General features: G+C 37.7%; 1 protein-coding gene across 2 annotated transcripts; it reads right to left on the reverse strand.

Moving 5' to 3' along the window:
* Positions 1 to 45: 45 nt before the first annotated feature.
* Positions 46 to 25,171, reverse strand: LOC116568617 (hyaluronidase-4-like). Of its 2 annotated transcripts, XM_032304130.1 has the most exons (6): positions 24,951 to 25,171; positions 23,289 to 24,240; positions 19,710 to 19,799; positions 16,564 to 16,894; positions 11,170 to 11,239; positions 46 to 183 (listed from the first exon to the last, which is right to left on the reverse strand). In XM_032304130.1, the coding sequence occupies exons 2-6, from the start codon at positions 24,207 to 24,209 to the stop codon at positions 177 to 179; spliced, it is 1,419 nt and encodes a 472-aa protein (XP_032160021.1). In that variant the 5' UTR covers positions 24,210 to 24,240; positions 24,951 to 25,171; the 3' UTR covers positions 46 to 176. The 2 variants fall into 2 exon arrangements, with proteins under 2 accessions (XP_032160021.1, XP_032160020.1); XM_032304129.1 differs by lacking the exons at positions 46 to 183; positions 11,170 to 11,239 and having other exon boundaries at positions 16,355 to 16,894; positions 24,951 to 25,170.
* Positions 25,172 to 25,791: the final 620 nt, after the last annotated feature.

Genomic DNA, 25,791 nt, shown 5'->3' on the forward strand with positions numbered 1-25,791 from the left:
GAGGAAAAAAGACTCAAATAAATACTGGATGATATTATTGTTGTTCCATATTTAAATTTTAAAGTGCTTTTTATTTAAAGGTTTGAATATAAATAAACTGAGATACAGAAGCAAGGATAGTGACGGAGCTTCAATTCAGAGGCAAGCAGTGCAATTCGGTAAACATTCACGGAACTTCAGGCCCTGTGTGCAGAATACAGAATGAACAAGATGTGGTCCTTGCCCTCAAAAAAAAAAGCTCATGATCGAATTTTAAAAAATGTAAAATTGTATCAACTCTCATTTTGGAAAACTCATCAAATCCTGGGCACCATGCTTAAGTACTTTATAAAATATTCATCTCAAAAATAAAATAAAATATTCATCTCATTTAATCTTATAATAACTTTTAAGTAAGCCCAGATGTCCAGATGCTTTCCCAGGCTCTCTTGCAGCTAGGGTACTAATATGTGTTTGTGGCCAGGATCCATCCTGCTCTAGATCTCTGTGTGTGTGTGTGTGTGTGTGTGTGTGTGTTTTTCCTACTCCAGACTCTGAATTGAGATTTTAGGAATCAAAGAGCCTGAATGGTGGTGGTGCCAGACGTTCCCATATCCAGGAGTGGCAGTGCCTGTAGAGGTATCCAGAACCACATAGCCATGGTGTTGGTGTTAAGTGGCAGCATCGTTATGGGACAGCACTTTTCTGCTCAAGTCAGTGAGATTTCGTTTTGGTTGGTTACAACCAGGAACTCCAACTGACACTGGTTTCTTCCATGGAATTTGAGGCTTGTGAATAATCAGCAAAGCTGAGCGCATCATGTTGTATGTAATTATCATTTTAACCACTAGATGTCACCAGCTATACTATATAACTTTTGATAGGCATTGGACACTATGTAAATCAATATTTAAAATACTTTATGGAAAAAAACAAAAAAATAAAATAATTTATGAAAAACAGAAAATCTGAACAGCTGAATTACCAAAATAATGTGTAAAACTTTATTGAAAGACATTTAAGAAGTACTAAGTAAATGGATATATACATATATATAGACATGTATATAGACATAGACACACCACACACACACACACACACACACACACATATATAATATCAGTTTTTAAGAACTATGGAGGTAGATATTTTATTCATCCGTGAATTGAATAAATACATGTATTTCTCTGCAACACAAACATGGATAAGATTACTTCACTTAGTAACATGAAATATGTTATACTGAAGTATAAATTAAGATTTGAAGAGAACAGTATTTTCAAGGGAATATAATTTTGTGAATACAATAAGAGTCATGGCTCTTAAAAGTATTCATTATCTTTGTTTTTTTATTATGTTCTGCCTCAGGATAAGAAAAATGGATTTATCTGCATATGTGTTCAATAATAGGGGAGAAAAGAGCTTTTATTTAAAGTTAAGATTCAGTTCATGTTCGAGAAGGTTATATATGTATACAAAAACAAAAATCTAACCTATCAGAGCACTTCCTGCTTTGGGTTTTATTCAAAACGTTGCTTTCCACTGATGATTGTTTCCCCTTTGGTCAGCCCCCACATTACTGCTTCAGAAATCCTCACCTGTTCATTACAAAGTTATCAAGTGATTCTTTCCTCCTTATCTTGGAACATTATTATTCCCCTTATTCTGAATGGAAGGTACACATTCCGTGGCAGATGGCAGGCAGAATACCTAATAAAATGTGAGGATTATATAACCAATACAGGCAAAATAAATAAGGAAAATTCAGTGCCTATTTCTTCTGTTTGCTGATGTCTCAGCTCTCTGCTTCCCACTCAGGCAGGACAGGATGCTGACGTGAGCGCTGTCACTCACCTAATTAAACGTGGCTGGCTGAGAGAAGTTCCCTTCCTTCTCTTGGCACGTCCTAGAAGCTTTTCTGGTCCCCTACCCGCACTATGCAGTCGTTGGCTGTCTGTTTCTCCCACCCTCTTTCCCTCACCAGGGAACCTCCCCACACCTGCCCTTCCAAACGTACCCTTGGCTTCAGAACTCTTCTGGACCCCTTTTGCTCATCCCACCCCTGCCACCCAACTCCCCATGGCCTAGAGCTTTCCCCGTCTCTTGACTGGTTGTTACAGCATAGCAGTCTGTGCAGTTACCTACACTTAACCACAAATCACAGAAGAAACACCTCCCTTTTCTTTCTCCCCTCCCCCCCTTACAGTCTACCCAGGAAGGTTTGCTTCTTTAAGCAAGTCTTTAATTGATGGAATTTTAGGAAGAGTCGGCAAGATACTTGGGGTGGGGATAAGTGAGGAGTTTAACGTGGACTTCTCCCCTAGATTTTATCTCCCAGTTTTTTCTTTGTAGGAGTAGGATTTGTTCTGGGAACCTATGTGAGGAACTAATTCCCTTCCTTCAACAGGGAAACTTCTGTGAAGGCATTTTTGAAGGCCCCTGAATGGATTATTCCCAGCAAAAGCACAGCTCCCTGAAAACCTGAAGGTCAAGAGAGGTAGCTTTCTCCTCTGACCCTTCCCCTGGTAGAAAGAGGAGCCACAGTGTGGAACTTGGCTTAGCCCACTAGAGGGGAAGGTGACAAAAAAAAAAAAAAAAAAAAAGTCTTACATCCACAGGCCTCAGCCCTCACCCCATCCTGACATGAAGGATTGTGAAGGGGGAGTCCCCTGAAGGGAGACAGGCCTGCCACATGCACATACAAGAGTCTGCAGAGAACAGAAATGTCTCTATCTTCTGCTTACTCCTATTTCTCCTCTCACTCCTTTCCCACAAAAGTATAGCTGCTTGTGATAACACTTAAGGGGGAAAAAAGCAACATCCAGATTTCAGAAGCTGGAGGCGCTTAAAGTTAGGGCCGTATTATTCTCCTGTTAGACAAACTATTTCACAGAATACCGTCAACCAAGTTTAATCTCAGACTCTGATAAAATGAGACAAAGCAAGGCCACTTTTTCATTTTGTGCAAACACAAATATAAACAAGGCCAGTGTGCCACTCGTAAAATACCAAATATCCCTCTCTCTTGCTGAATGAGTGACTGCTATTCTTTACCCAATTATAAATATGCACCTCCTTTCTGACAACATCCAATATGGAGCATACTTCCATGTTCTTAGGCCCTCTTTCAGATGACCCGACTAAAACCAGTTAAAAAAAATTCTATCACAGGCTCTTCCTGATACCTTCTTACCGTCCCAGTTCCTCGTGCTGAACATTTCCCCCTGCTGTAATGTGTAATAAACCCAACCCATTTAACTGGAGGTGTGTTCCTGGTGATCTTAGGGGCATTGACACTGTGTGAAAGCAGTACTTAGTGCTGAGGAAATATTTATTGAGCACCTTCTGTATACAAGGCCCACCCCAAGTACTAACAAATAATAGTGAACAAAGTTAACAAAAACCCCTGCCCTCACAAGGCTTAAATCTTTGCAGGGAAGGAGACAATAAACAAGATGAGTACATAAAATATATAGTATATTGGAAGGTGGTAATGGCAAAGAAAAAAATAATGCAGGGATCACTTTAGATGGGAAGGCCTCACTGATCTGAAAGAGAAAAGGAGTAAGCCTGAAGGATGTCTGGGAAAGCATTCTGGGATAGGATGGGAAGAACGCAGGTGCAAAGGCCCTGAGGCAGGAGGATGCCCGCCATGTTTGAAGAACTTCAAAGAAATAGAAGAGACAGAGAGGTAGAAGAGAGGGTCTTGTAGGGCCTTGCTGGGACTCTGGCTTTCACTCTGAGATGGGAAAGTAATTAAAAAGTTTTGAGAGAAGAATGACCTGGTCTGAATTAGGTTTCCTGGATTCCTCTGGCTGCTGTGTTTAGGCAAGCCCAAAAAGGAGAGGGCACAAGAGAGAAGCAGCAGGAAGCCTGTCAGGAGGCTCTTGCAATAATCCAGGACAGAGATGAGAGTTCTGCAACCCAGATATTCAGAATTTCACAATATTTTTAACACACAAGAGAAAAATAGTAATATTATAGATCTATAAATTAATCCTGCTAGTTTTGTTTTAATTTTGATTGCAACTCTAAATTCTAAATAGAGGGAAGACTCTGGGAAGGCTTTTAAAAACATACACACCCATCTGTTTCTTTTTTTTTAAGATTATTTATTTATTTATTTATTTGACAGACAGCAATCACAAGTAGGCAGAGAAGCAGGCAGAGAGAGAGGAAGGGAAGCAGGCTCCCTGCTGAGCAGAGAGTCCGATGTGGGGCTCGATCCCAGGACCCTGAGACCAGGGCCCATGCCGAAGGCAGAGGCTTTAACCCACTGAGCCACCCAGGCACCCCACACACCTATCTCCTAATGTATTGGTAGAAGGAATTAATTTTCCAAATCTATAATTCTTCTGTTTCATTTTTTCATGATACTGAGATTTTGCTATCAAAACGTTTAAGATGCCAAGTGTCTACCCCCAAATCCATAAGATTTGAAAAGATATCCTTAAGTTCATGAACCCTAAATGGGGATCCCAAAGAGGTCCATTTTGGGGGACATTTTAAAAGGCTATGTTTTATCTCCAAACCTTTAAGGAAAGTGTTGACCAAAGTGATACTTTGTTACTAACAATAAAAATATATGCATACTTGTGATCTCTGTCAAATAAATAAATAAAACCTTTAAAAATATATATATATGCATAAATATTTATCAGAATGGAAGCTACAGCAGAGGCACTGAGTTCGAAGCCATACTCAGCTCTGCAGAACTAATTGCTAAACTGCTTTCTCATAAAAGCTCTTTAAAGCAAACACCAATAATGGGCTTCCGTTTTTTCCTTTGAAGGATGTTACTGCCTTAGTCTGATTGTCAATCAGTGTCTTATCTTGATGGTTTGTAAGTTCTTCTCACATGAACTATCAATATTGTGAAAGCTGTGTGTTCCAGCAGAAGGAAAAATATACTTTAATGGATAGAAGTTTCTCAACTAAGTTTTTCCCATACATTTTTATTAAAAACTTAGTGCCCATTGGTTTTTAATATAATCCACTCGATGATAATATCCCTTTAAGTCCCAAAACTCATCATTAAGTATTGAGTTTTATTATAACTCTATTTCATGCCATTGTCAAAGAAAACTGATGTCTCTCCTTCTGAACAAATTTTAAAACTACTGGATTATCTTGATTGTATAAAACTGCTTCCCTTCTCATCTTACTAAAAAATGAGCTTCAGTTTTGTTAAGTATATAAAATGACTATATCTGTGTCACTCCTGCTAATGGAAAATTCAGTTTTGTTAAGGATATAAAAATGACTCTATCTGTGTCGCTCCTGCTAATGGAAAATTCACTCTTCAGTGGGAAAGGCCAGGTTTTTTATGAAACAAGAACAATTTCCGTTTTAAGGAATGTGATCTGAAAGAGAATATCATTGTCCTTATGCAAGAGTATATACTTAGTCTTTGTCAAAAAGTATGAGTTTCCTTTAGGACTTGCAATTTCTTGCAGCCAAGATCAACAGCTTTCTTGGAAAAGCACCCAAAGTCTTAGGGACCACATTTTGAATAAAATGTTCCCTCTGTCAACCTGTTTTTAACTAAGCTCCTTAAAATAACATTAGGTTGATTTTGAATCTTCAGGTTTCTAATTAAAGTTGTTGAACTGTAAAGCAATCGAGTGGTTTGTGAAATGTTACTTAGGTCCTTTCAATGGCCGCAGTCAAGATAATAACTGAAAACACCCCCCTTCCTCCAGGAGATGAGCCAAGCCGTTGGCTGAAGAGCTGGGATACGGGGCAGGGTGAATAGAAGGAAACCAGGATGCGGAGCGAGGCCGAGCCGCAGGCCTGAGGGCCGCAACCGTATTTAACCAGGAGACTCGGATCTGGATTCTCTGGATAGTAGGTAGGTCCGTCAGGGTGCGAGACGGGAGCGGAAGGGCAGGTACGCGAGAGGCCAAAAGTTGCAGCCAGATCACAATGTTTTAATAGAGTGTAATGGCTTAACTTCATTTTCTGCCCGAGTCCTGACGGGAATACCTTGGGGGAAACTGGGGTTGGCCTAGTTTTCCAGCTGGCGCCCATCTCTCTGTACAGCAGACATATTCTAGCAACGCAAACTTCTGAGCGAGGTGACATGCACAGGCACAGACTCCAGATTGTTTGTAACGAGGAGAGAGTAAAGGGCGCATTCCCGACAGAAAAGGAAAACTGGACACTTCTATCCGAATTACAAACGCATACAGCTTTTCACCTGGAAATTCTGCTTCTGTGCTATTCACTGCAGCATTGCCTGTAAGTATTAAGTTTGGAGACAAATGGCCATTACCAAAGAAGTGGTTCAGCTGTGGACTTCACACAGTGGGGTCTATCCAGTGACAGCAGGGGTGAGGCTGCCTCCGCACACTGATGTGGCCATTCACCAGACACTGCAATTATTCTTTAAGGTATATATATATGTTTTATCACACGTATTTGTACGCATATTTAACATTTTTAAAAAAGCAAGATGTGTATAGGAAGCTGCCATTATTTTTTGAGGAGATATATTTATATTTGTGTTTATATTTATGTGCGCATTATATGTATGTAACTTGGTGAGGAATATAAATAAATAAATATAAGTATAAACAAACTAAGGAATATGTCCGGAGTCTGGAGGGACACTCAAGAATTGATGATGTTGCTTTTTCCTCCAGGAAGGAGAGCTGGTGGCTGAGGAAAAGAAGTGGGTGAAATTTCTTTGAGTGGCAACTTCTGTTTGGGATTTTGTCCTATGTTGACATAGCAGTTATTCAAAATGATTATTTGAATTAGAAAACAAATGGAGGGGCCCCTGGGTGGCTCAGTGGATTAAGCCTCTGCCTTCATCTCAGGTCATGATCCCAGGGTCCTGGGATGGAGCCCCGCATCTGGCTCTCTGCTCAACAGGGAGCCTGCTTCTCCCCGCCCCCCAGCCTGCCTCTCTGCCTACTGGTGATCTCTCTCTGTCAAATAAGTAAATAAAATCTTTAGAAAACGAATCGAGTTCTCTCAAAACAAAAAAAGAATATCCAATTTGATCTGACCATTAGGAATCAGTCATGGCTTCCTGGAAAGGTAACGTCTGAGATGGATGTTATTACAAACATCACTTTTTCAATTAAGTTAGTTGAGAAAATGCTATGCTTTTCCAAAATCTGGCGAGAAAAGCCCTCTTCAAGAAATAAGACCCCCCTCCTTTTTTTTTTTTTTTTGGTAGCTGACATAAACACCAGCAGCCAGAGCTTTAAGTTACCACTCTATTCTGACATGTGGGTATTAAGAGCTAATTATAGGTTGGTTAATTATCTGTGGTAAAGAAGAACTAATAGTGGTTAATGGTTTTATAGATGTTCAGTAGAAACACAGAAGATAGGCTTGAAGAAATTGATTAGTATTATTACGTACCATAAAATGTGGTGCACGATATGAGTGTGTTATTTATTACAAGTGGAAAGATATGCTGTAGAGCAATAGGCCTTCTCTGGTTGCAAACAATGCAAAACTCTAGTTAGAACAATAAAAGTGCTTGGAGGGATCAAATACGAAAAAGATGCTTTGGTTCTTCTTATTTCCTTGACTATATATTAGTTTTGGTGATTTATCCAACCTAATTTTAAATAACTCAGGTAGCTGCATTTTACCTTTTCAACTTGATCATTTTTCCTTGAATTTTCTTAAGCACTTCAGTTCCATTGTATTTTATCCAATTATCTTTCTGACAAAGCTGAAATTCTGACGTTTGTTTTTTAATTCTTCAAATGTTCATGGCATTACTTTTACTTTCTATTCTTCCTCTCACTTTCCTCTAATAAATCCTTTCTCAACTTTTACTGCTCTTTTAAAAATTCTGTCCAACTATCCTTCTGTGTTATTATACAAGACAAAATAAGGAAATTTCAACATAAGAGAAGGCAGTATAAAGCCAAGGTTAAAATCTTCGACTCCATGGCTAGTTACTATTTAACACACTAGAAGAAGTTCCGTGGTCTCACCCATTCAGTTTTTATTTTTATTGTTTCAAGTGGCCTTTCCTGTGTGTCACGATGCTGTCTCTTTGGGGGTGATGATGATAAACAATGATAGCATTTTATAAATCCAAACACAGTATAGACGTCTATTCTCTGCCTATGAGCTGAAGTCTTGGTTGTTGAAAATTAAAATTTAGTTGTGATCTTTAAAATGTATGAGTATGGGATGGAAACTTGCCCACCAGCTCCCCCCACCACCACCTCTCTGCAGCTCTGTAGTCCTCCTGCTGACACTTTTCACACAGGACAGATTTTCTACCCAAGATGTCCATCTTTCTGAATTGGACTGCTCTCTGAACATCCCACCGCTATGGTCTGATCTCCTGGTGCTCAACTGAATCACACCCGAGTTTACAATGCCCTTTGGCTTTGCAACTAACGTTTCCTACCTGAAATCTTGCTTTCAACCATTGCTAAACTTGATGATAAACTGCCAAATTCATCAAAATTAAGTTATCTGAAAAGATTATGGCACATGAAGAAAGTAAGAGCTGGTGAAATTGTTTGCGTGTATTTTTCTTCAGTCTTTAGGTGTGGCTCTTGTATAATGAGCTACGGGACTATCTCATACCTCCTTCTAAGGCACTAGGCTTTCACTCCCGGTACACCTGCTGAATGAATGATGTGCTCTTGATTGCAACTAACTGTGCCAGTTAGGCTAATTTCCATCAGGTTTGAATAACAAATAGTATATATTATTGTGCGACCAAGTGGATTATGCTTTCTTTTTTTTTAAGGTTTTATTTATTTATTTGATAGAGCACAAGCAGGGGGAGTGGCAGGCAGAGGGACAGGGAGAAGCAGGCCCCCCAGTGAGCAGGGAGCTATTGCAGGGCTCTATCTCAGGACCCTGAGGTCATGACCTGAGCCAAAGGCGGAGGCTTACCCGACTGAGCCACCCAGGCACCCTTATGCTTTGTTTCTTAATAAAATAATAATAAACTGTTGAAACACCACATATATAACTAATCAGTAATTTGCATGCGTTTGAAACAGATCATTAAAAAAAACGTTCTCTACTTTGGTTGCCCATTCACAAGAAATGAGAACTGTATTACATTTGGATATTAGTAAAGAAAGTTGAGTTTCTGCATTAATGATCATCAACAATAAATATGGTATAAATACTTCTTTATACGAAGACTTTTTAATTTCTTAAAAATAAGTGTATTTATTCACAGCCATTAATTGCATGCAGTCTAATTATACAAACCATCTAACTTGAAAATATTAGGAAATAGTCTTTAGTTTCCAAATATAACCTTGAGAGGGTCCCCTATCACAATGAGGAAATTCAGAAATGTTCCAATGGCAGGTTCTGAGTCGAACTAAAGATGCAGCAGGGTTGTCCTGGAATGCCTGTGACAGAGACAGAGCAGTCCCTGCCTAGAATGATAGCCAGTTCTTGAGCCATCCAGTAGAATATGTCTAAGGAATAGTGCTCCATGAAGCATAGCATTTTTCAAATATACTTGATAAGAGGGAACATGGAATTCATTCATTTGTACCTATTATGAACACTGGACCTGTGCTCAGGTGAAAGGCTTCATTCTGTCAAAAAGACAACTGGAGACTGTCCCTGTTGGAAATTCACAGCATCTACACTTCTGTTTTACATAGAAAAAGTTAAGGAATGTGCTAAACTAAGGAGACTAACATTTCAACAAACAAGTAATTATAGATGATGATGTACGTATAAATAGAACTTCACCGAACTTGATAAAGCTTTTTCGGACAAAGAATCAGGCTCACAAAGAAGTCTGTTGCTAAGAAAATACGGTATGCATTTTAATTCTCAAAAAAATCATGAAGAATATGAACCCTGAGTCTCTACACATGAATTTTTTATAACTTAGTTTCTAATTTTTCTTAACTTTCTCTCTTTCACACCATTTCAACTCTTTGCTTGTGACTCCACTTATATGTTAAGAATCTGTGAATACCTCAGCAATGTATCTTCCTTCCAGCATCGAACTGGGTCCTAATTTATAGACCAGGCTGACATAAATCATATGACTAAACTTTCTTAGCTGTTACTACATCAGTATCTATCAGTAAGATAAGTACCCCAATTAGCTATGGTTCTAGATTAAAGTTAGTTATTCAGGAGCTGGCAAAGAAAGGGGTTTAGAGACACCAAGTTTTATTGCCTACACTACTTTACTCTACTCATAATTTTTCAGATCTTTCACCTTAACTTTGATATATGTAACCACTGAAGTAGATTTTTTTCTCCATCATTTGGACATTTTCTGACTCCAGATTAAATGCTTTTAGATTTATCTTTCTTATATTATTGTGGTACTTGCTCTTTCTTTTCTGGAAAATCTAAGTCTATCTACCTATGTATATATCTTCTTCCCAATTACTGAGAGATTTTCTATTTGAAGTGACTGTTGATTGTCATCTCTAAGTATTCAGTCCCATTATTAGTGTTTGGAAAGAAAATTCAAAATCTACTTATATGACAAAAAAAAATCCATTTTCTGAACCCTTTTAAATGTCCTATATTCCCAAAAACTGAATTTCCTTTTCTGAATAACAGTCTTCTAATACTGCCCGTCACTGTAGATATGATAACAATGGAACATATCTTTAAAACTATCCTTCACTAAAAATTAAGCAAAAATAAGATACTTATCCAATAAAGAAATGCAATTACATTCTAAAGATAACTATTTAGGTGTATAAAGTTAGCTTGAGGAATTCCTCACAGCTATGTTACAAAAAATATCAAAGTTGTGGTGCTCTCTCTCCTGTGGCTTGTTTACAGTTAGTTTTCTAATCTACTCCGGGAAATAACATTCTGATGTTATTATAAGGTAAGTATAAGGTTATGATAACCAACGTACTGCAAAAAGCTACTTTTCAAAGAAACTGTGCTTGTAGAGGAGAAATGGAACAAACCTCGAAGGAGAATCAGTTTTAAATATCAATTTACAAAAAATAAAAAGCTAACTGAAACTTATCACTATCAGTGACAAATATATTTTGTAGAGTGTTAGGTTCATAAAAGCAAGCCCACATTTTGAAAGGTAAACTATTTGCAAAGTAAATAAAGCTAGTACAGAAAAGAAATTGGGGTATTCCAAGAAATAAAACAAATTACTTTTTCTTTTAACTCCCCTAAGAAAACATATTTCTAAAAAACAGTCCTTACATTTTTTCCAACAGAACAAAAAATATATTTTACCTTTGCTTTTGTTTGCTCCTGGCCCTGTAGTCACCTGATGCCAAACAGAGGTTGAGTGGCAAAGGATGCCCTGTGGTGGTTCAGAGAAACATGTCATTACAGGGGTGACTCAGTCCTCCAAGTTAAACTGGAGGCTTGCATTAAATCTCTTTATAACCAAACTCAGACTCTTTTAAAAGCATATTGGTAGAAGTGACCATTGCTTTCTGAAAATACCCAACTTAAATTCACTGACTTAAGACAACTTTGATTGAGACTTTAGTTGGAAAATAGAGAGGTAAAGAAAACTATATTTAAAAGATTTCCAGATTAAAGAAAAAAAAGGGAGGTCAAATGTTATGTGTACAACAATATATATTATTTGAAAAATAGATTCTAATGGCTGTCTTTGATGGTAATGGAATAATTAACTCTTAGCAAGGCATTAGCTCTCATCCTGAGGAAATACAACATTCATTTACTGGAATCAATGGTTCAAGACGATGCACTAAGCACATGTATTTACTGCATTGTTTTTGGCATATGCCCTTAGAAAAAATATGATATAAACCTGAAAATAAGACGTGGTGACATAACTTAAGAACTGAAACCAGGAGCACCTGGGTGGCTCAGGTCATGATCTCAGGGTCCTGGGATGGAGCCCCGTATCGGGCTCTCTGCTCAGCGGGGAGCCTGTTTCTTTTCCTCTCTCTCTGCCTACCTCTCTGCCTACTTCTGATCTCTGTCTGTCAAATAAATAAATAAAAATCTATATATAAAATAAAACTGAAACCAGATGAAATTGAATCAGAAATTTAAATTTAAAAAAAAAATAGTAGAAAGTTATTGCAGAGGTATGAGCTATTCCTTCCTTCGGAGAGAGAAACCCTAAGTGCAGAGACAAGGTACCCGAAAGATCAAGTGTGTTGAGGATTAATTATCAGAGCAGTCAATTAAATATTTCTTCCAGTATAGCTAAACCAGTCAGACCACTTAACTCCCCAGAGTATATAAAATGAGAAGTAGCAAAGACGTTTTACCCCAGGACATTTTTTTTTAAGTTCATTTATTTACTTATTTATTTTAGTGATCTCTACACCCAATGTGAGGCGTGAACTCACAACCCTGAGATCAAGAGTTACATGTTCTTCTGACTAAGCCAGTCAAGTGCCCCATGACTCCAGTACATTTAAATACAAAGATCTTCCTAGGTAGAGTTCAGAGTTTGGCTACTAGAACTATAAAAGATGAACTGGTCTCCCTAGTAGTCATGGGAAGATAAAAAAGTAAAGTCTTCTCAGCCCATGAGGAATTACACTCTTCTTCTGTGGTAAGTTTCTCCTTACTTTGATCATTGTGAGGGTTCCTACTAGACTTGCCTGCTTTCTGTTCACATGTTCCACATGGAATCTGACTTGCCAACTTGCCCCAACCCTTTTCACTCTCTACATACAGTCCATCCTCCTGTTCCACATAAGAATCCTGTTGAGGGACGCCTGGGTGGCTCAGTTGGTTCAGCAGCTGCCTTCGGCTCAGGTCATGATCCCAGGGTCCTGGGATCGAGTCCCACATCGGGCTCCTTGCTCGGCAGGGAGCCTGCTTCTCCCTCTGCCTCTTCCTGCCTCTCTGTCTGCCTGTGCTTGCTCGCGCTCTCTCCCTCTGTCTCTGAAAAATAAGTAAATATTTAAAAAAAAAAAAAAAAAAAAAAAAAAAAGAATCCTGTTGAGTAAATATGCCCAAAGAAATGTGCGGAGGAGAAATCCCTAGGACAGTTTCTCCAGTCACATAGGTCCTTCATGAATGTAAAGAGATGGCCGAGGATCACCAAACATTTGATACACATGGACAGTATGAAAGAGCAGAAATCAATAACATGAACAGCTGATCTTAGAGAAAGTGGGACAGAATAAACTGTCTAGCAGCAGCTGCAATTTAAAAAATCTAATTGATATTCTCAAAGAGATTCAGGAAGCTATCAAATCCACAAACCAAAACAAGCCTATTATAAAAAAGGAGCAATTTCTTATACACAGTAAAAGAGTTCTTTGGAATTAAAAATATGATGAAGACTAAACGAGTATTCTAGAAGAAAAGGTGGGAAAAACTGTTACAAATAAAACACAAAGACTTAGAATCACGGAAAGGAAAGCAACATCGTACAGATCTAGAACTAAGATCCATTTAATAGTAATTTCGTAAGTGGATAGAGAAAATGGAAGAAAGGAAACCATTGAGAAATAATGAAAGAATATTGTCCTGAGCTAAAGACAAGAGTCTAAATTAAAAGGAAATGCTACAAGGCTTTGTAAAGACTATCTCTAATTTAAAATAAAGATGACAGGAATTTAGTAAGGACCAGAAAGTATGATTATGACATTCTGTTTCTGAGATGAAGACATACATTCCATCTGATTGTGGTGTGAAACAGTTAAGAGACTGGAAAAAAACAAGAATCTGATCAAAAAGTTTGTGTCCAAATAAAAGGTATTATACTTTTTGAACAATGGGTGATAAGAAACAACAGTGCTTTGAAGAGACAATGCCATTGTTCAGGCAAGTCAGGAGAGAAATGGGTGCTTTTGGGGTTTCTAACAAGGAGTACCTATCATCTTGGAAAGTCTGTTTCATTTTTAAAGTGATCTCTACTATTTAAAAGCTATTTTTCGGGGCGCCTGGGTGGCTCAGTGGGTTAAGCCTCTGCCTTCCGCTCAGGGTCCTTAGATCAAGCCCCGCATCGGGCTCTCTGCTCAGCGGGGAGCCTGCTTCCCCCTCTCTCTCTGTGCCTGCCTCTCTGCCTACTTGTGATCTCTCCCTCTCTGTGTCAAATAAATAAATAAATAAATTTTTAAAAAGCTATTTTTCTTACAGACGTATCCTTTATTAATGTCTCCTAAAGAATTATTGCATAGGAATAGAGTATAAATTTTGATTTTTTTTTAAGATTTTATTTATTTGACAGAGACAGCGAGAGAGGGAACACAAGCAGGGGGAGTGGGAAAGGGAGAAGCAGGCTTCCCACAGAGCGGGGAGCCTGATGTGGGGCTCGATCCCAGCAGCAAGATTTTTTTTATAAGAGAAATAGAAGGGTGCATTTTTTTGTCTTTGGATTGGACATAATTGATGACTTCCCATTTTTAAGAGATAGTGTACTAAGTATTACAGTCTGGAAACCCAAAATTATGCAAGTCAAAATAAATTTACCACAAAATAAAATGTTTTTCATCATCTATTTTTAATGAGATTTTTTAAAAAAACAAAGTTTTGAAGAATCAGTTATTGAAATGTGGTAGTTCCTTGGGTTTTAGTTTTAGTTTGCTATTAAATTTAAGTGACATAAAATTTAACATTTTTTATTTAGAAAAAAATTATTATCTGTGAATTATAGAATTGGGGATATTTCCTATTTTCTTCTATGTATCTTCTCTATGTGTTCTCCTTTTTCTTTCATCTACTTAATTCTTATTATTCTTGATTATTTTGGATGCGCTGTAAGTTTAAACAGTAGAGAGCAGTGATGTGTATCCTATACTTGATGTATTCATTGATAAGTGGGTAAAATTGCCTATACCTTTCATTCTCTCCATATCTTACTTTCTTCATCTTCAAAATGGTGGTAATACTTATTAATATGTGCCTTTCCCTGCTTTAGTGGAGTTCATTACATGTCAAAACCTTGATAAAATCAAGTTGAAAACATCCCTGTAAGGATAAGAGCCATTTTCACTTATTATGGCTTAGTGCCAACTTTGATAGTTGTAAAAACAGTTCTTGTTTGGGCAAAAGCATTGAATGACTGTAATTTCAGCCTTGGTGCAACAGAATATCAACAAAATAGGGGAATTTGGCGAAGAGCCCTCAATCTGAATTATTCTATTCCACTGCCTCCTTAACTTTTACTCCTCTTGAAAATGAATGAATGAATGGACAAATGAAAAAATGAAGTCCGAATCTGAGTGTGATCTACGTATCCACACTCTATATGTGGGCCAAGATAAAGTACGTATGAAAGTGCAATATTTGGAAAGTGTCAGACAGTATCCTCCCTAAGCTGAGGGAAATAGTATTTAGGATACTATTAATCTGTTTTGAGATTAATCTCTGTTTATGAAAGACACTGACCTGAATTATAACTAGGTCAGCCCAAGTGACCAATGAATTTTTCAAATGACTTAACATGCATCGAGAATTGAAAGAAAATGAGTTGCTTAGATACAGTATACTTTAATAAGCCAGCAAATATCAAAGAATTTTTTTATATAAATTCCATTTTAAAGGGGTCTAATAGGACTCACCATCTGATGAGTATGATTGCCAAATCAATTTCTAAGAGCCCTAGAGATGCTCCTGATAAAAACTGAACCCGACAGAATTCAGAATCGATTCCTCTTGCCTTATGACTTGGTATCCTGGGATCACTTGAATTATTTAGGAATTCCCAATTCCTGGAACACAAATAGCTAGAACATAATGTCCGCCTTTTTTAGTTCCGTGTTATTGTGTGCTCCATATTTCATATGACTCAACTACAAATTTCTCGATTTGTTATAAATGATTGGAGTCTCAAGAACATTTTAGCAATATCAATCCAATCCTAGTAGATGCTATTGTTTCTATCCAATTTGAGTGTGTATTTATTTTTTAAATGTAGATATTATATCTTATTTGACTGGCTTTCCTCCAGAAATTTCTATTTAATTATTAAAAAAAAATAAATACCTTTGCTGAGACTAAGAGTCTGTTACAAAGTTAATGAATGACCTGGTTCTCCACGCCCCCTCCTCTCCCTCCTGCATGAGCCATACTGGCCTTCTTGATGTCCTGAAACACTTCACATCTGCTCCCACTTAAAGGTTTTTGCCTTGGCTCTTCCTTATTCCCCATTCCAAGAATGTGGGTGTAGCTGGGCTGTGCTTCTGCCTTCAGGTCATTGCATTAGTGGGCTTATTTGTCTACCTTTATGCAATCTCCAATTCTCCGCCACACCCCCTGGTCCCTTCACCCTCCTTTATTATTTTCCACAGCCCTTATCTTCATTTGCTATATATGTATTTATTTATCATTTACTTATTATTGTTCAGTTTCTCACAAGAATCTAAGCTCCACAAGGGCAGGGACTTCTGGGTGTTCACTTCCTCATCCCCAGCGCGCCTAGCACGAAGGAGGCGTCCCATAAAATAATCACTCTGGCAAGGACTAGAGCCAATGATCACTTTGGAAAAATGTTTTACTTTAAAGCCAATAACTATTTCAGAAGTAGCTTAAGTGAAAGGGGTGGGGGGAACCCAGCATTTTCTACTCTTCAGTATTTCAAAGAAAAATTGACCTTGAAAGAGGAGGTGAGAGAATCCCACAGAATCGTAGATAAGGTCACGCTGAGAAAAACTGATAAATTAAAGTTAGTCATGAGAGCCTTACTATTCCCTCTCAAGAGATCTGAAGAGTGTTGCTGGCAAGATTCTCCGTGCCAGCCAGGATAGCAGTGACACACGAATCCATTCTTCATGGCCTTTATTGTCTTCAGTTTCCTGGTTGGAGAAATGATGAATCTGAAACTCTTACTTAGGATGTATTTCTTAGTGCTGCTTCCAGGCATGTGCAGATAGGAGGAGGATTCAGGGACTTTTCGGATACATCTTCCATTATTGTGACACAGACTTTGACTGCAGAATTTAGCCGCTGATGTCACGTTAACAGCGTAATGGCCCAATGACCCTTGGATAGACTTTTGCACAGATAAGCAGGTCTCCTGTAGGTAAAGTAGAGATCTGTTTAGTTCCTTTTTCAAAATGTGATTCTGTTATTATACAGGTGGTATTAATACCTGAAGATTTGCATTTGGTAAAGCTGAGGAGGAAGATCTATGTTTTTAATTAGGAATTCACATAAAGAGATATTTGTAGTAGCATCTTAAAAAGATCAGCATTAATATGGTATGGTTATTTTATAAATTTAACTTTCATTGTGAAACATCCTCAACATCCTCAACATCCATATTAAATATACACTAATATTACAGGTCAGATACATTTCTGCCTTGACCCATATAGGAGGAACCATGGGAAAATCCTAGGAGATTCATTAATAACATACACTGAATTCTCCGTTAGCACTTCAGTGATTTTGATCAATATTAACACCGGTCCATAATTAAACTCCAATTAAATTAAAGAGGTGGGGTATTTTCTCAGTGAGAAGAGGCATCAATGCTGTGAATCCATCTAGTAAGGACGGAGAGGGTTCAAATGGAAAGTTACAAGACAGAATAAACTCCTAATGACAGGCAGTTTAACAAGGTGTCACTTCGGATGGTAACAAGGGCTGAAAATCTCATGTGTCATGTTTTGGTCCAGGGACATCCGTCTAAGCTAGCCTCATGCTATATTTAGGAACAGATGCTATTTTTCGTCCTTATCTGAGAGGAGGTTCTAGAACCAATGGAATAAAATAAAAACAAGCAAACCATTGAACAAGAAAGAGAGAGATTGGGGGAAGACTATAATCAAAGAGAGCATAGAACCCAGGTAAGTACAATCAAGTTCAACTTGGGCATCTCCCATTTTGCCCTCTTTCTTGACATATGTTCTTCACTTAGCTTCCAAGACATCACCCCCTCCTGGGTTTTTTCTGCCTCGCTGGATGTTCCTTCATAGTGTCCTTTGCTAGGTTCTGCTCATCTTTCCTACCTCTGAACACTGGAGAACTTCACGCTTAATTCTTAGACCTCTTCTCTTCTCCAGCTGTAGTCTCTGGATACACTCACCCCATCTCCTTGCTCTAAATAGAACTCCCAAATGTGTACTTCCCAGACTTTGCCTGGGTGACATCTCCACCTGCAAGTCTCACAAGCATTTCCAACCTAACACACTCCAGTGCGAGCTCCTTATCCTCTTGCCAGCCTACAGCTCTGGCAGCCGTCCCCACCTGAGCATTTGACAGTTTCCTCTTACCAAGGCCTCAGGAGCAAAGCCTTGGGGATATGCTTGAGTTGCAGGCTGTGTGGGAGTGTCTCTAACCAAATCTCAGTGACCCCTCATGCAAAAAAAGAGCGAGTTCCTATGTGGCGGTTGTGTGGGAAGAACTTCAAAAAACAAAAATAATTATAAATGTCCCAAATAAATAAAAATTACATTGCCCACTTAGTCTCCTCCCAACCCAATTTCCCACACGGTTCCTTAAAGCAAATGAACAAAGAAATTGCCCCACGATCCTCTTCCCCATACCTAAGACTTAAGCAAGGGGTGTGGGGACAAAAGGCAGGAAATGTTTACTGGAATAATAGCCAACGTGCACCTTTCACATCCCACATCCCAGGCACTGTTTTAAGCGCTTTATGCATGTTATGATGCAGTTCGCATAAGAGCCCAGTGAGAAGATACTATTATTTTCCCCATTTTACAGATAGAGGAATTGTAGAGTCAATGAGCTGCTCAAGGTCACATGGTTAGTAGATGACAAAAAGCACGCAGCGGACCCCAGACAACCCAACTTCCAGCCTCCTGCTCTTAACAGTTCTTCCATGCCACACTGAATGAGAAAGAGATGGCCCTTTTTATGTGTTAGGAGACTGGATGTTTTAATACCTGGAAATGAGACTATGTGTTCATACCTGCAAGTGAAGAAAAGCTGCGGTTCAGAATTTTCACTTAGGCAGTGTGACCCGCGACCAATAGAACATGTTCAAATTCAGTTGTGAAAAATAACAGTTAAATTTTGTGGGGGCACTACTACGATCAAGAGCAGATTGTTAATAAAACCTTATATACATATATTTTTTTCTTCCCACGAGCATTTCTATCTTTGTTGATCAGGCAATAAAGAGCCATTTTTATAAAACCCATCCCCCTTAATGTGGATGAAATAATACTTGTTTTTAAAATTTACTATTCTTGGGGCACCTGGGTGGCTCAGTGGTTTAAGCCTCTGCCTTCAGCTCAGGTCATGATCTCAGGGTCCTGGGATCGAGCCCCACATCGGGCTCTCTGCTCAGCGGGGAGCCTGCTTCCCCCTCTCTCTCTGCCTGCCTCTCTGCCTACTTGTGATCTCTCTCTGTCTATCAAATAAATAAATAAAAATCTTTAAAAAAAAAAAAAAAAAAGCTCTAACGGGAGAAGAACAAGGAGATAGTGTTAAGAGATTTCTAAAAAAAAATAAAATAAAATTTACTATTATTTTTCTTTGTCACATATACATTATAACATTGCATCTACTGAAATCCCTGCAGAATAGGTTTTTTTCGGTACCTTTTCTTTTTCTTTTTTTTTTTTAGATGGAGAAACTGAGACTCGGAGAGGTTACTTAACTAGCCTAAGATTACACTTCCAGAATATGAAAATTGAATTCTCCCTTAGGGCTGTCTGATTGGAAAACCTGTGCTCTTTCCAGGCTACACTAGCCACAGTGGCGGGTACAGAGTAGGTGCTCAAACAATGTTAGTCCTTGTACTGTTTGAGCTTCATTAAAGTCATGGGAACAGATAACCATTTGTCCCTGATATGGAAAAGTAAAACAGAAAGCAGTATCGGGAATATATTCAAGATGCTGACAGAGAAATCACTGCTTACCTTCGAATCAGAGTATTCGTATCCTCCCCACAATATTATCCCTGCCGCCCCCAACGCGGCGCTCTCGCCAATTGTATGTACTAAATCTTCCTAGAAAAGAAAAGTATCACAAGTAGTTTCTGCCAGACTCAATTTAATCATTGACATTTCAGTGATAAGACTCAACCCATCAATTGTGGTAAAACACACACACACACACACACACACACACACACACACTGATAATGTTATCTGTGTTTCTCAAACAAAATACTGGAGAGCAGAATTAGGAAAGGTAATTCTGCCTTGGATGCTTAGCTTTTGTTTGATAAATATTTATGATGTTCCAGGCATATTCTAGACACTGAGAGTATAAAAATGAAATAGATTCCAGTTCCTGTCCTCAAGGGAGCTCTTTAGTGTGATGGTTGAGACAAACACATAAACAAGTAATTATAATTTGCTGGAACTCGTAACTTTGATGTTATACTACCTGTAACCACTGAACGATAATCATCATCATAATAATAAAAAAAACAAAGCTTGCTGTGATTAAAAAAAAAAACAAGTGATTATAGTATAACAAATTTAGTTCCATATTGTCCCACTAGACATATAGATCAGAGGTACTGCTTAATTCTACATGGAAGAGTCTGGGAAATCTTCCTTCAGAAAGCTTCAGGAGGTGAGATTTTACATGTGTCTTTGGAAATGAGTGCGAATTCATAAGCCCGATTAGAGAGGGCGGAATTCCGAGTACAGTAGGAAGAATAAGGGCAGAGGTTTCTACGTAGAAGAAAACCAGTCCCCCCAGAGAACTGCCAGGAGCTCTTGTGGTAAAACACAGTGGACTGGGGAAGAAGTGACAGCATCTGAATCTTTGTATGCTATTTTAAATTATTCAGACTAAAGTACAAAAGAAGTTTTAGTACTGGAAAACCCCAAATTTGCAACTTGGATAGATGTTTTTGGCTGTCACATAAAACATGTATTGGAGGAGGAGGTCAGGCTGGTAGGGAGGGACACCAGTTGGGAGGTGATGCATGCTGCTGAATGAGAAATGATGAGGGTCTCAACGAAGGCAATGTCAGTCCTTGTAAGACAGAGGAAGAGTGATTTGGAAACGAAGATGGATATCTCTTGGATAATGGAAAGAGCGGGGAGGGTACAAGTGACACAAGCTGGGCGACTAAGTAGATTATAATTTACCAAGACAAGAAACTGTGAAGGTTATGTTCACGATTATAGAGCAAGAACAAAGATGCAGGGCATAAGGGGATGGAACCGAGATGGAACAGAGAAATGAAGCAATTTGCATTCTTTCCTTCCTTCCAAGGTGTGGAGAACCAAATATCCAGTGCAAAGACACAGTGTTCAATACTAGGATGAGAAAATGGCTGTGCCACGGCACAGTGTCTTTGCATTATGGGAAGCCTCCAATAACACTAGTGCTTCCGTTTCACAATTTGCGTAGGTAACATAACAAGAAAGGAAATTTTCCTTCTATTTTACTAGCCAGTATAATAATCCTTAAATGTAAGTCAAGTCTTTCACTTAAATTGAGAAACTTCTGAAAGAAAATATCAAACAGAGTTGGTATTTTAAATTATTTCTTTGTAAAGTTATGGTATTTAGACAATAGGTAAAAAAGATCCATATCATTCATTGATTGGTGAAGGCCAATAGGATGTATTAAAATGCTTCACTATAATAATACTCAGATTAATTCTATAGTTTTTGGTAAGTAGAGTATGTGGTCTATTGATTTCTGAAGTAGAGCTCAGAGGTGTTACGTAGCCCATAATTTATGTCAGAAGTCTAATAACACAAAAAATAGGGAAGTTATGAATAAGACTTTCATTAAAATGTGACTCATCTCATTCTCTCATTTTCTTTCAAGACAAACTATCTAGCTATATGGACTATTATTAGTTTCTACCATTATAATAATTATTATTAATAATATAATATATAATAATAATATAATAATTATAGTGGTAGAAACTAATGATATTATTAATATTAATATTATTGATTAATATTAATTATTGATTAATATTGTTAATATTGATAATTATTAATATTACTGTTGTTATTATTAATACAACACATTATAGGCACTTAGTAAATAATTGTGGACTGAATAAATGTAACCTAGTCTTTTTCCCAAAAGGATCTGAGAAAGTGACATGATTTGAGAGATCTGTTGAGGAATGACTTATGAGAAGACTTTGGTAGGTATAACTGATGTATTCAAATACCTGGAGACCTGACTTCTGAAAGAAGGATTTGATTTATTCTAGGTTGCACCAGAAGGTTGAATTTTAAATTAATGGTATGAAGTTATCCAGGGGCAGAGTAGACTCAACATACTCAAGAACTTTCTGGGAATTAACACTGTCCGCAAGTGTCAGTGTTTCTTCTGGACTAGGGAGAGTGCCACGGAAAAGTGCTGAAGCAGAGCCAGATAAGTAAGAATCCATGTTTGGGTGAGAAGTGGATTAGACACCTCTGAGATCCTCCAGCTTTTTGTCAAGATGTTATGATTCTTTTCCTCCTAAACTTATTGAATGAACATCCCATTAATGAGTAATCCTTAATGATACAATGTCAAGTCTACTCAACAGCATTTTTGTCAGTAGATGTTTATTCTGAAAAGTTTGAGGAAGAATTGACACTGCTTTTAAATGTCCTCATCTCAAACATAAGCAGTCTAATAAAGTGACCGGTGTAGTCTTTCCAGTGGCCCTGTGTCTGTGTTGGGTAGTGGAGTAAAAGCACTGTGGGCTCACAGGTATGGATGGGGATTTAAGGGTTTTCTTAGCTAGCTATCCATCCAACCATTGAAGCCCTCTAATAATGTCCTATCTGAATGACAGTCTAGCTAAATCTTGAATACTTCTACATGTCAGCAAACTCACTATCTTCCAAGCAAGTTCCTTCCCACCTCTTTGTGCCTCCTACTTTGTGTTAAGTCAAAGGACAGTATCCATCTACATAAACTATTTTTAAAGTATTGACACTAGCCACTAGATCACATTGTAGACTCTTCAATATAAAATCCATGGAATTTATGGTATTTTTCAATGAACTTAGTAAAAACACAATGATGCAGTATAACAAAAACTATAACTGCTTAATAATTTACCCAAGCTTTATTCTGTATGTTTTAGATTTGAAAAATTGCTATTACTCTTCCCTATTAAAAAGTGGATTCTACATTGTATGTTAACTAACAATGTAAATAAAAATAAGTTTAAAAAAAAAAAAGTGGATTCTGAAATTTCTCCAGGGTTAAAATTAATCTGTTGCATCATTTAACTCAGGCTTGATCTGTTGTATCATTTAACTCAAGGGGTTTCAGGAAGCCCCTAAAAATGCTAAGCTGATAAGAATCATCATCTTAAAACCAAGTAAACATCTAATTGTCAGTGATACTGTTTCAGAATTGACTTAAGATTTGAAAAAATATATACCTTTAATAATAAAATAGTATTCTATTATTAAGGGAAAATAATTATACTAAAACATTTTTTTCACAGATTTTGTATAGTCATTGTACTAAATTTCCATTTTTAGATGAGTGTACTTTTTCCTTACCTGTGACAATTCTTCAATACTATGCAAATAAAATGGTCTGGAAAAAATAAAAACTGGCAAAATGTAGTCATGTCTAGCCATTTCAGCAATCCTCATGGCTTCCCTAACTCGATAATGAACAAATTTCAAAGCATTTAAACTTGACTTCAATATTTTATCCAGATATATTGAAGTATAAAGTGCTGTGCTTTTTTCCCATAGCCACTGGAGTTGGTCATTGCGGAAAATTTCATCATTGGGGCATTTACCTGTGTACGTCTGTGGGTTTAATTTATAATCATAATTGTAGCAGTCTGGGTAGAGATAAAAGCCCCATAAACACTTTGGTCTCATTTCTAAAGCCAGTGTGAGAGTAGTGTGCATAAAACTCCTTCCGGCATTTTCAAATTCCTGTTGGGCAACTGTATTCACTTTCATTTCTGACCAGTCAGGGTGGTGGTTTCTGGTGAAGGCTAAGGAGTAGTTTTTATATATTAGTCTATGACCCCAGTTTCTATCCCATTGGGGTTTCCAGCTTTCCCAGTCAATGACAACAAGACCTTCTGATCTCCACCAAGAGACAACACGTGCAATGTCATCAGCTGTCTTCTTGAGGTGTTTAGAAAGACTCATATTCTGTGGTATCCCTCCATTAAAGGGTTTTCCATCTTGAGAGAAATAAGGATAATACCCTAATTCATTTGGATAAAATATGGCAATTGTTGATCCCCTCTGAGTCTCTAAGGGATTTGATATAATATTAAATAACTGAAGATTCAAATCCACATTGAAGAAATGTTGACACTGCATTGTTGGGGCAGCCCAGAAGATGTTGAAAGGTCGATTCTTGATCACTGGAGGCGGTGCTGGTTTGAGGACTGAATGAGTGAACTTGATCAAGGGCAGTAGCACTCCTAACCATGCCACCCATGGGTTACACATGGCTTATGGTTTCCACCGTCACAGCAGTCTCCTTAAAAATAAGAAGAGGGGCAAAAAATTAGACACGATGGAGTCAAATGTCCTTTTCGTTTCATACTGCACCGAGAATAGCAAATGAAGTAAACTCAGTGCTGTTCAAGCAGTTCTTTAAATAGTAGACCAGTTGGGGGGGGTTAGATTTATGGGGTTTATTGATATCTAGGCTAATTTATAATCTCATTTGAACAAAGAAAGAAAAATGAGGCTTTCAAAAAAAAAAAACAAAAAACAAAAACCCCACTGGAAATGTGAAAACAAAATCCTATGAATAAGAACTAAAGTTTTCACACAAATTCTCATCTATGCCAAGTCTACCTGCAAGATGTTCTGGTTTTAATTTCCAATTATTCTGACTGCATTGATCTAAACTGTGCTGTACAGACAAAACTTTGGTTTTAAGGGAAACTAGGAAAAAAAGAACACAAATGGATTGCCATATCTCCTTCTTGATGATTGGAAAAGTGACCAAGAACATGGGCTGTTGAAAATTAACAAACAATGGCATGTTAACAACTATTAACCGAAATAAAAAAAGAATAACAAGTAATACCAGCAGTAGGCAATACTTTGCTCGCTATTTCAGATGCGCTGTCCTCAAAGGTTTGCTTATCCTCTTGTTTATCTGTTTTGTTTATTTGTAAAGGACAGCAATCACCCTTGGAATTAGCACAGGTTAAAATAGGAAATAGACATGGCGTTTACCTGCTGTTTATTATGGATTTGGTCCTGTCTTCTCTCACGTACATAAATAAGCCTAAAAACCTGCTAGTTTTTTAACTTAATGGTTTTCTCATCAAGAAATTAGACTGTATTTTCACCACTTAAATTCCAAATGAAACTTGGCTCTTTAAATCCTTTCTAAATCGTCAGTTGACCAAAAACTGCCAAAGAATCTTCCAGAATACCAGGACTGCCTGCAAATGATACATTCCAGTTAGTGACTCTCACTCGGGAAGCAGTCGAGTTGAAGTTATATATCAAAAGTATTTTGTCATGTACATATTTTTTTATATAAAGAAATCATAGATTTTTCTCTCATGTAACTAAGCTCAGGATCTTTTTGTGTAGTTCTTGCTACACATTAAATGCAAGAAATGATACCAACCAAAATCATTTGTTAATTCTGGCAAAATAACATCCTAAGTTTATAAAGACCTCGGCATTCTCTTGGTCCCCAGTATGCATTTTACAATTACCTTGTATTACAGAAAGAAAATTATGTGTCACTAAACACTATGGATTTTTAAATAGAATTAATTCTTTCCCCATAATGCTTACTGAGATTTTATTCCATGTTCTAGCCATTGGTATTACTCAGAATATAAAACTAGATCTAAGTTTTCTGGTCTATAACCTGTATCCATACCTGTTTACATATGTATACATTTTGGGTTTTGCTCGACAAATCTGTAGGAGTGCTGACGACACGGACTCGTCTTTGGCTCTCCCTCTTGTTCATGCCCACTGAGCGACCTCCATGGAGGCTGGTGTTCCAGGCCCCATGGAAGTTAATGTAAGCCCTGGCTAGAATGTGGGAAGACTT

The sequence above is a fragment of the Mustela erminea genome, chromosome 11 (genome assembly GCF_009829155.1).
Source record: "Mustela erminea isolate mMusErm1 chromosome 11, mMusErm1.Pri, whole genome shotgun sequence".
NCBI lineage: Eukaryota > Metazoa > Chordata > Mammalia > Carnivora > Mustelidae > Mustela > Mustela erminea.

What these genes read in the sequence shown, in the direction of transcription:
- LOC116568617 (XM_032304129.1), bottom strand. Translation starts at nt 24,209, where the DNA reads ATGTGTAACCCATGGGTGGCATGGTTAGGAGTGCTACTGCCCTTGATC. An exon ending in GTATTGAAGAATTGTCACAG is followed by an intron (nt 19,800 to 23,288) that starts GTAAGGAAAAAG and finishes TTTCTTTTCTAG; the next exon opens with GAAGATTTAGTACATACAAT. An exon ending in ACGAATACTCTGATTCGAAG is followed by an intron (nt 16,895 to 19,709) that starts GTAAGCAGTGAT and finishes CTTTACCTACAG; the next exon opens with GAGACCTGCTTATCTGTGCA.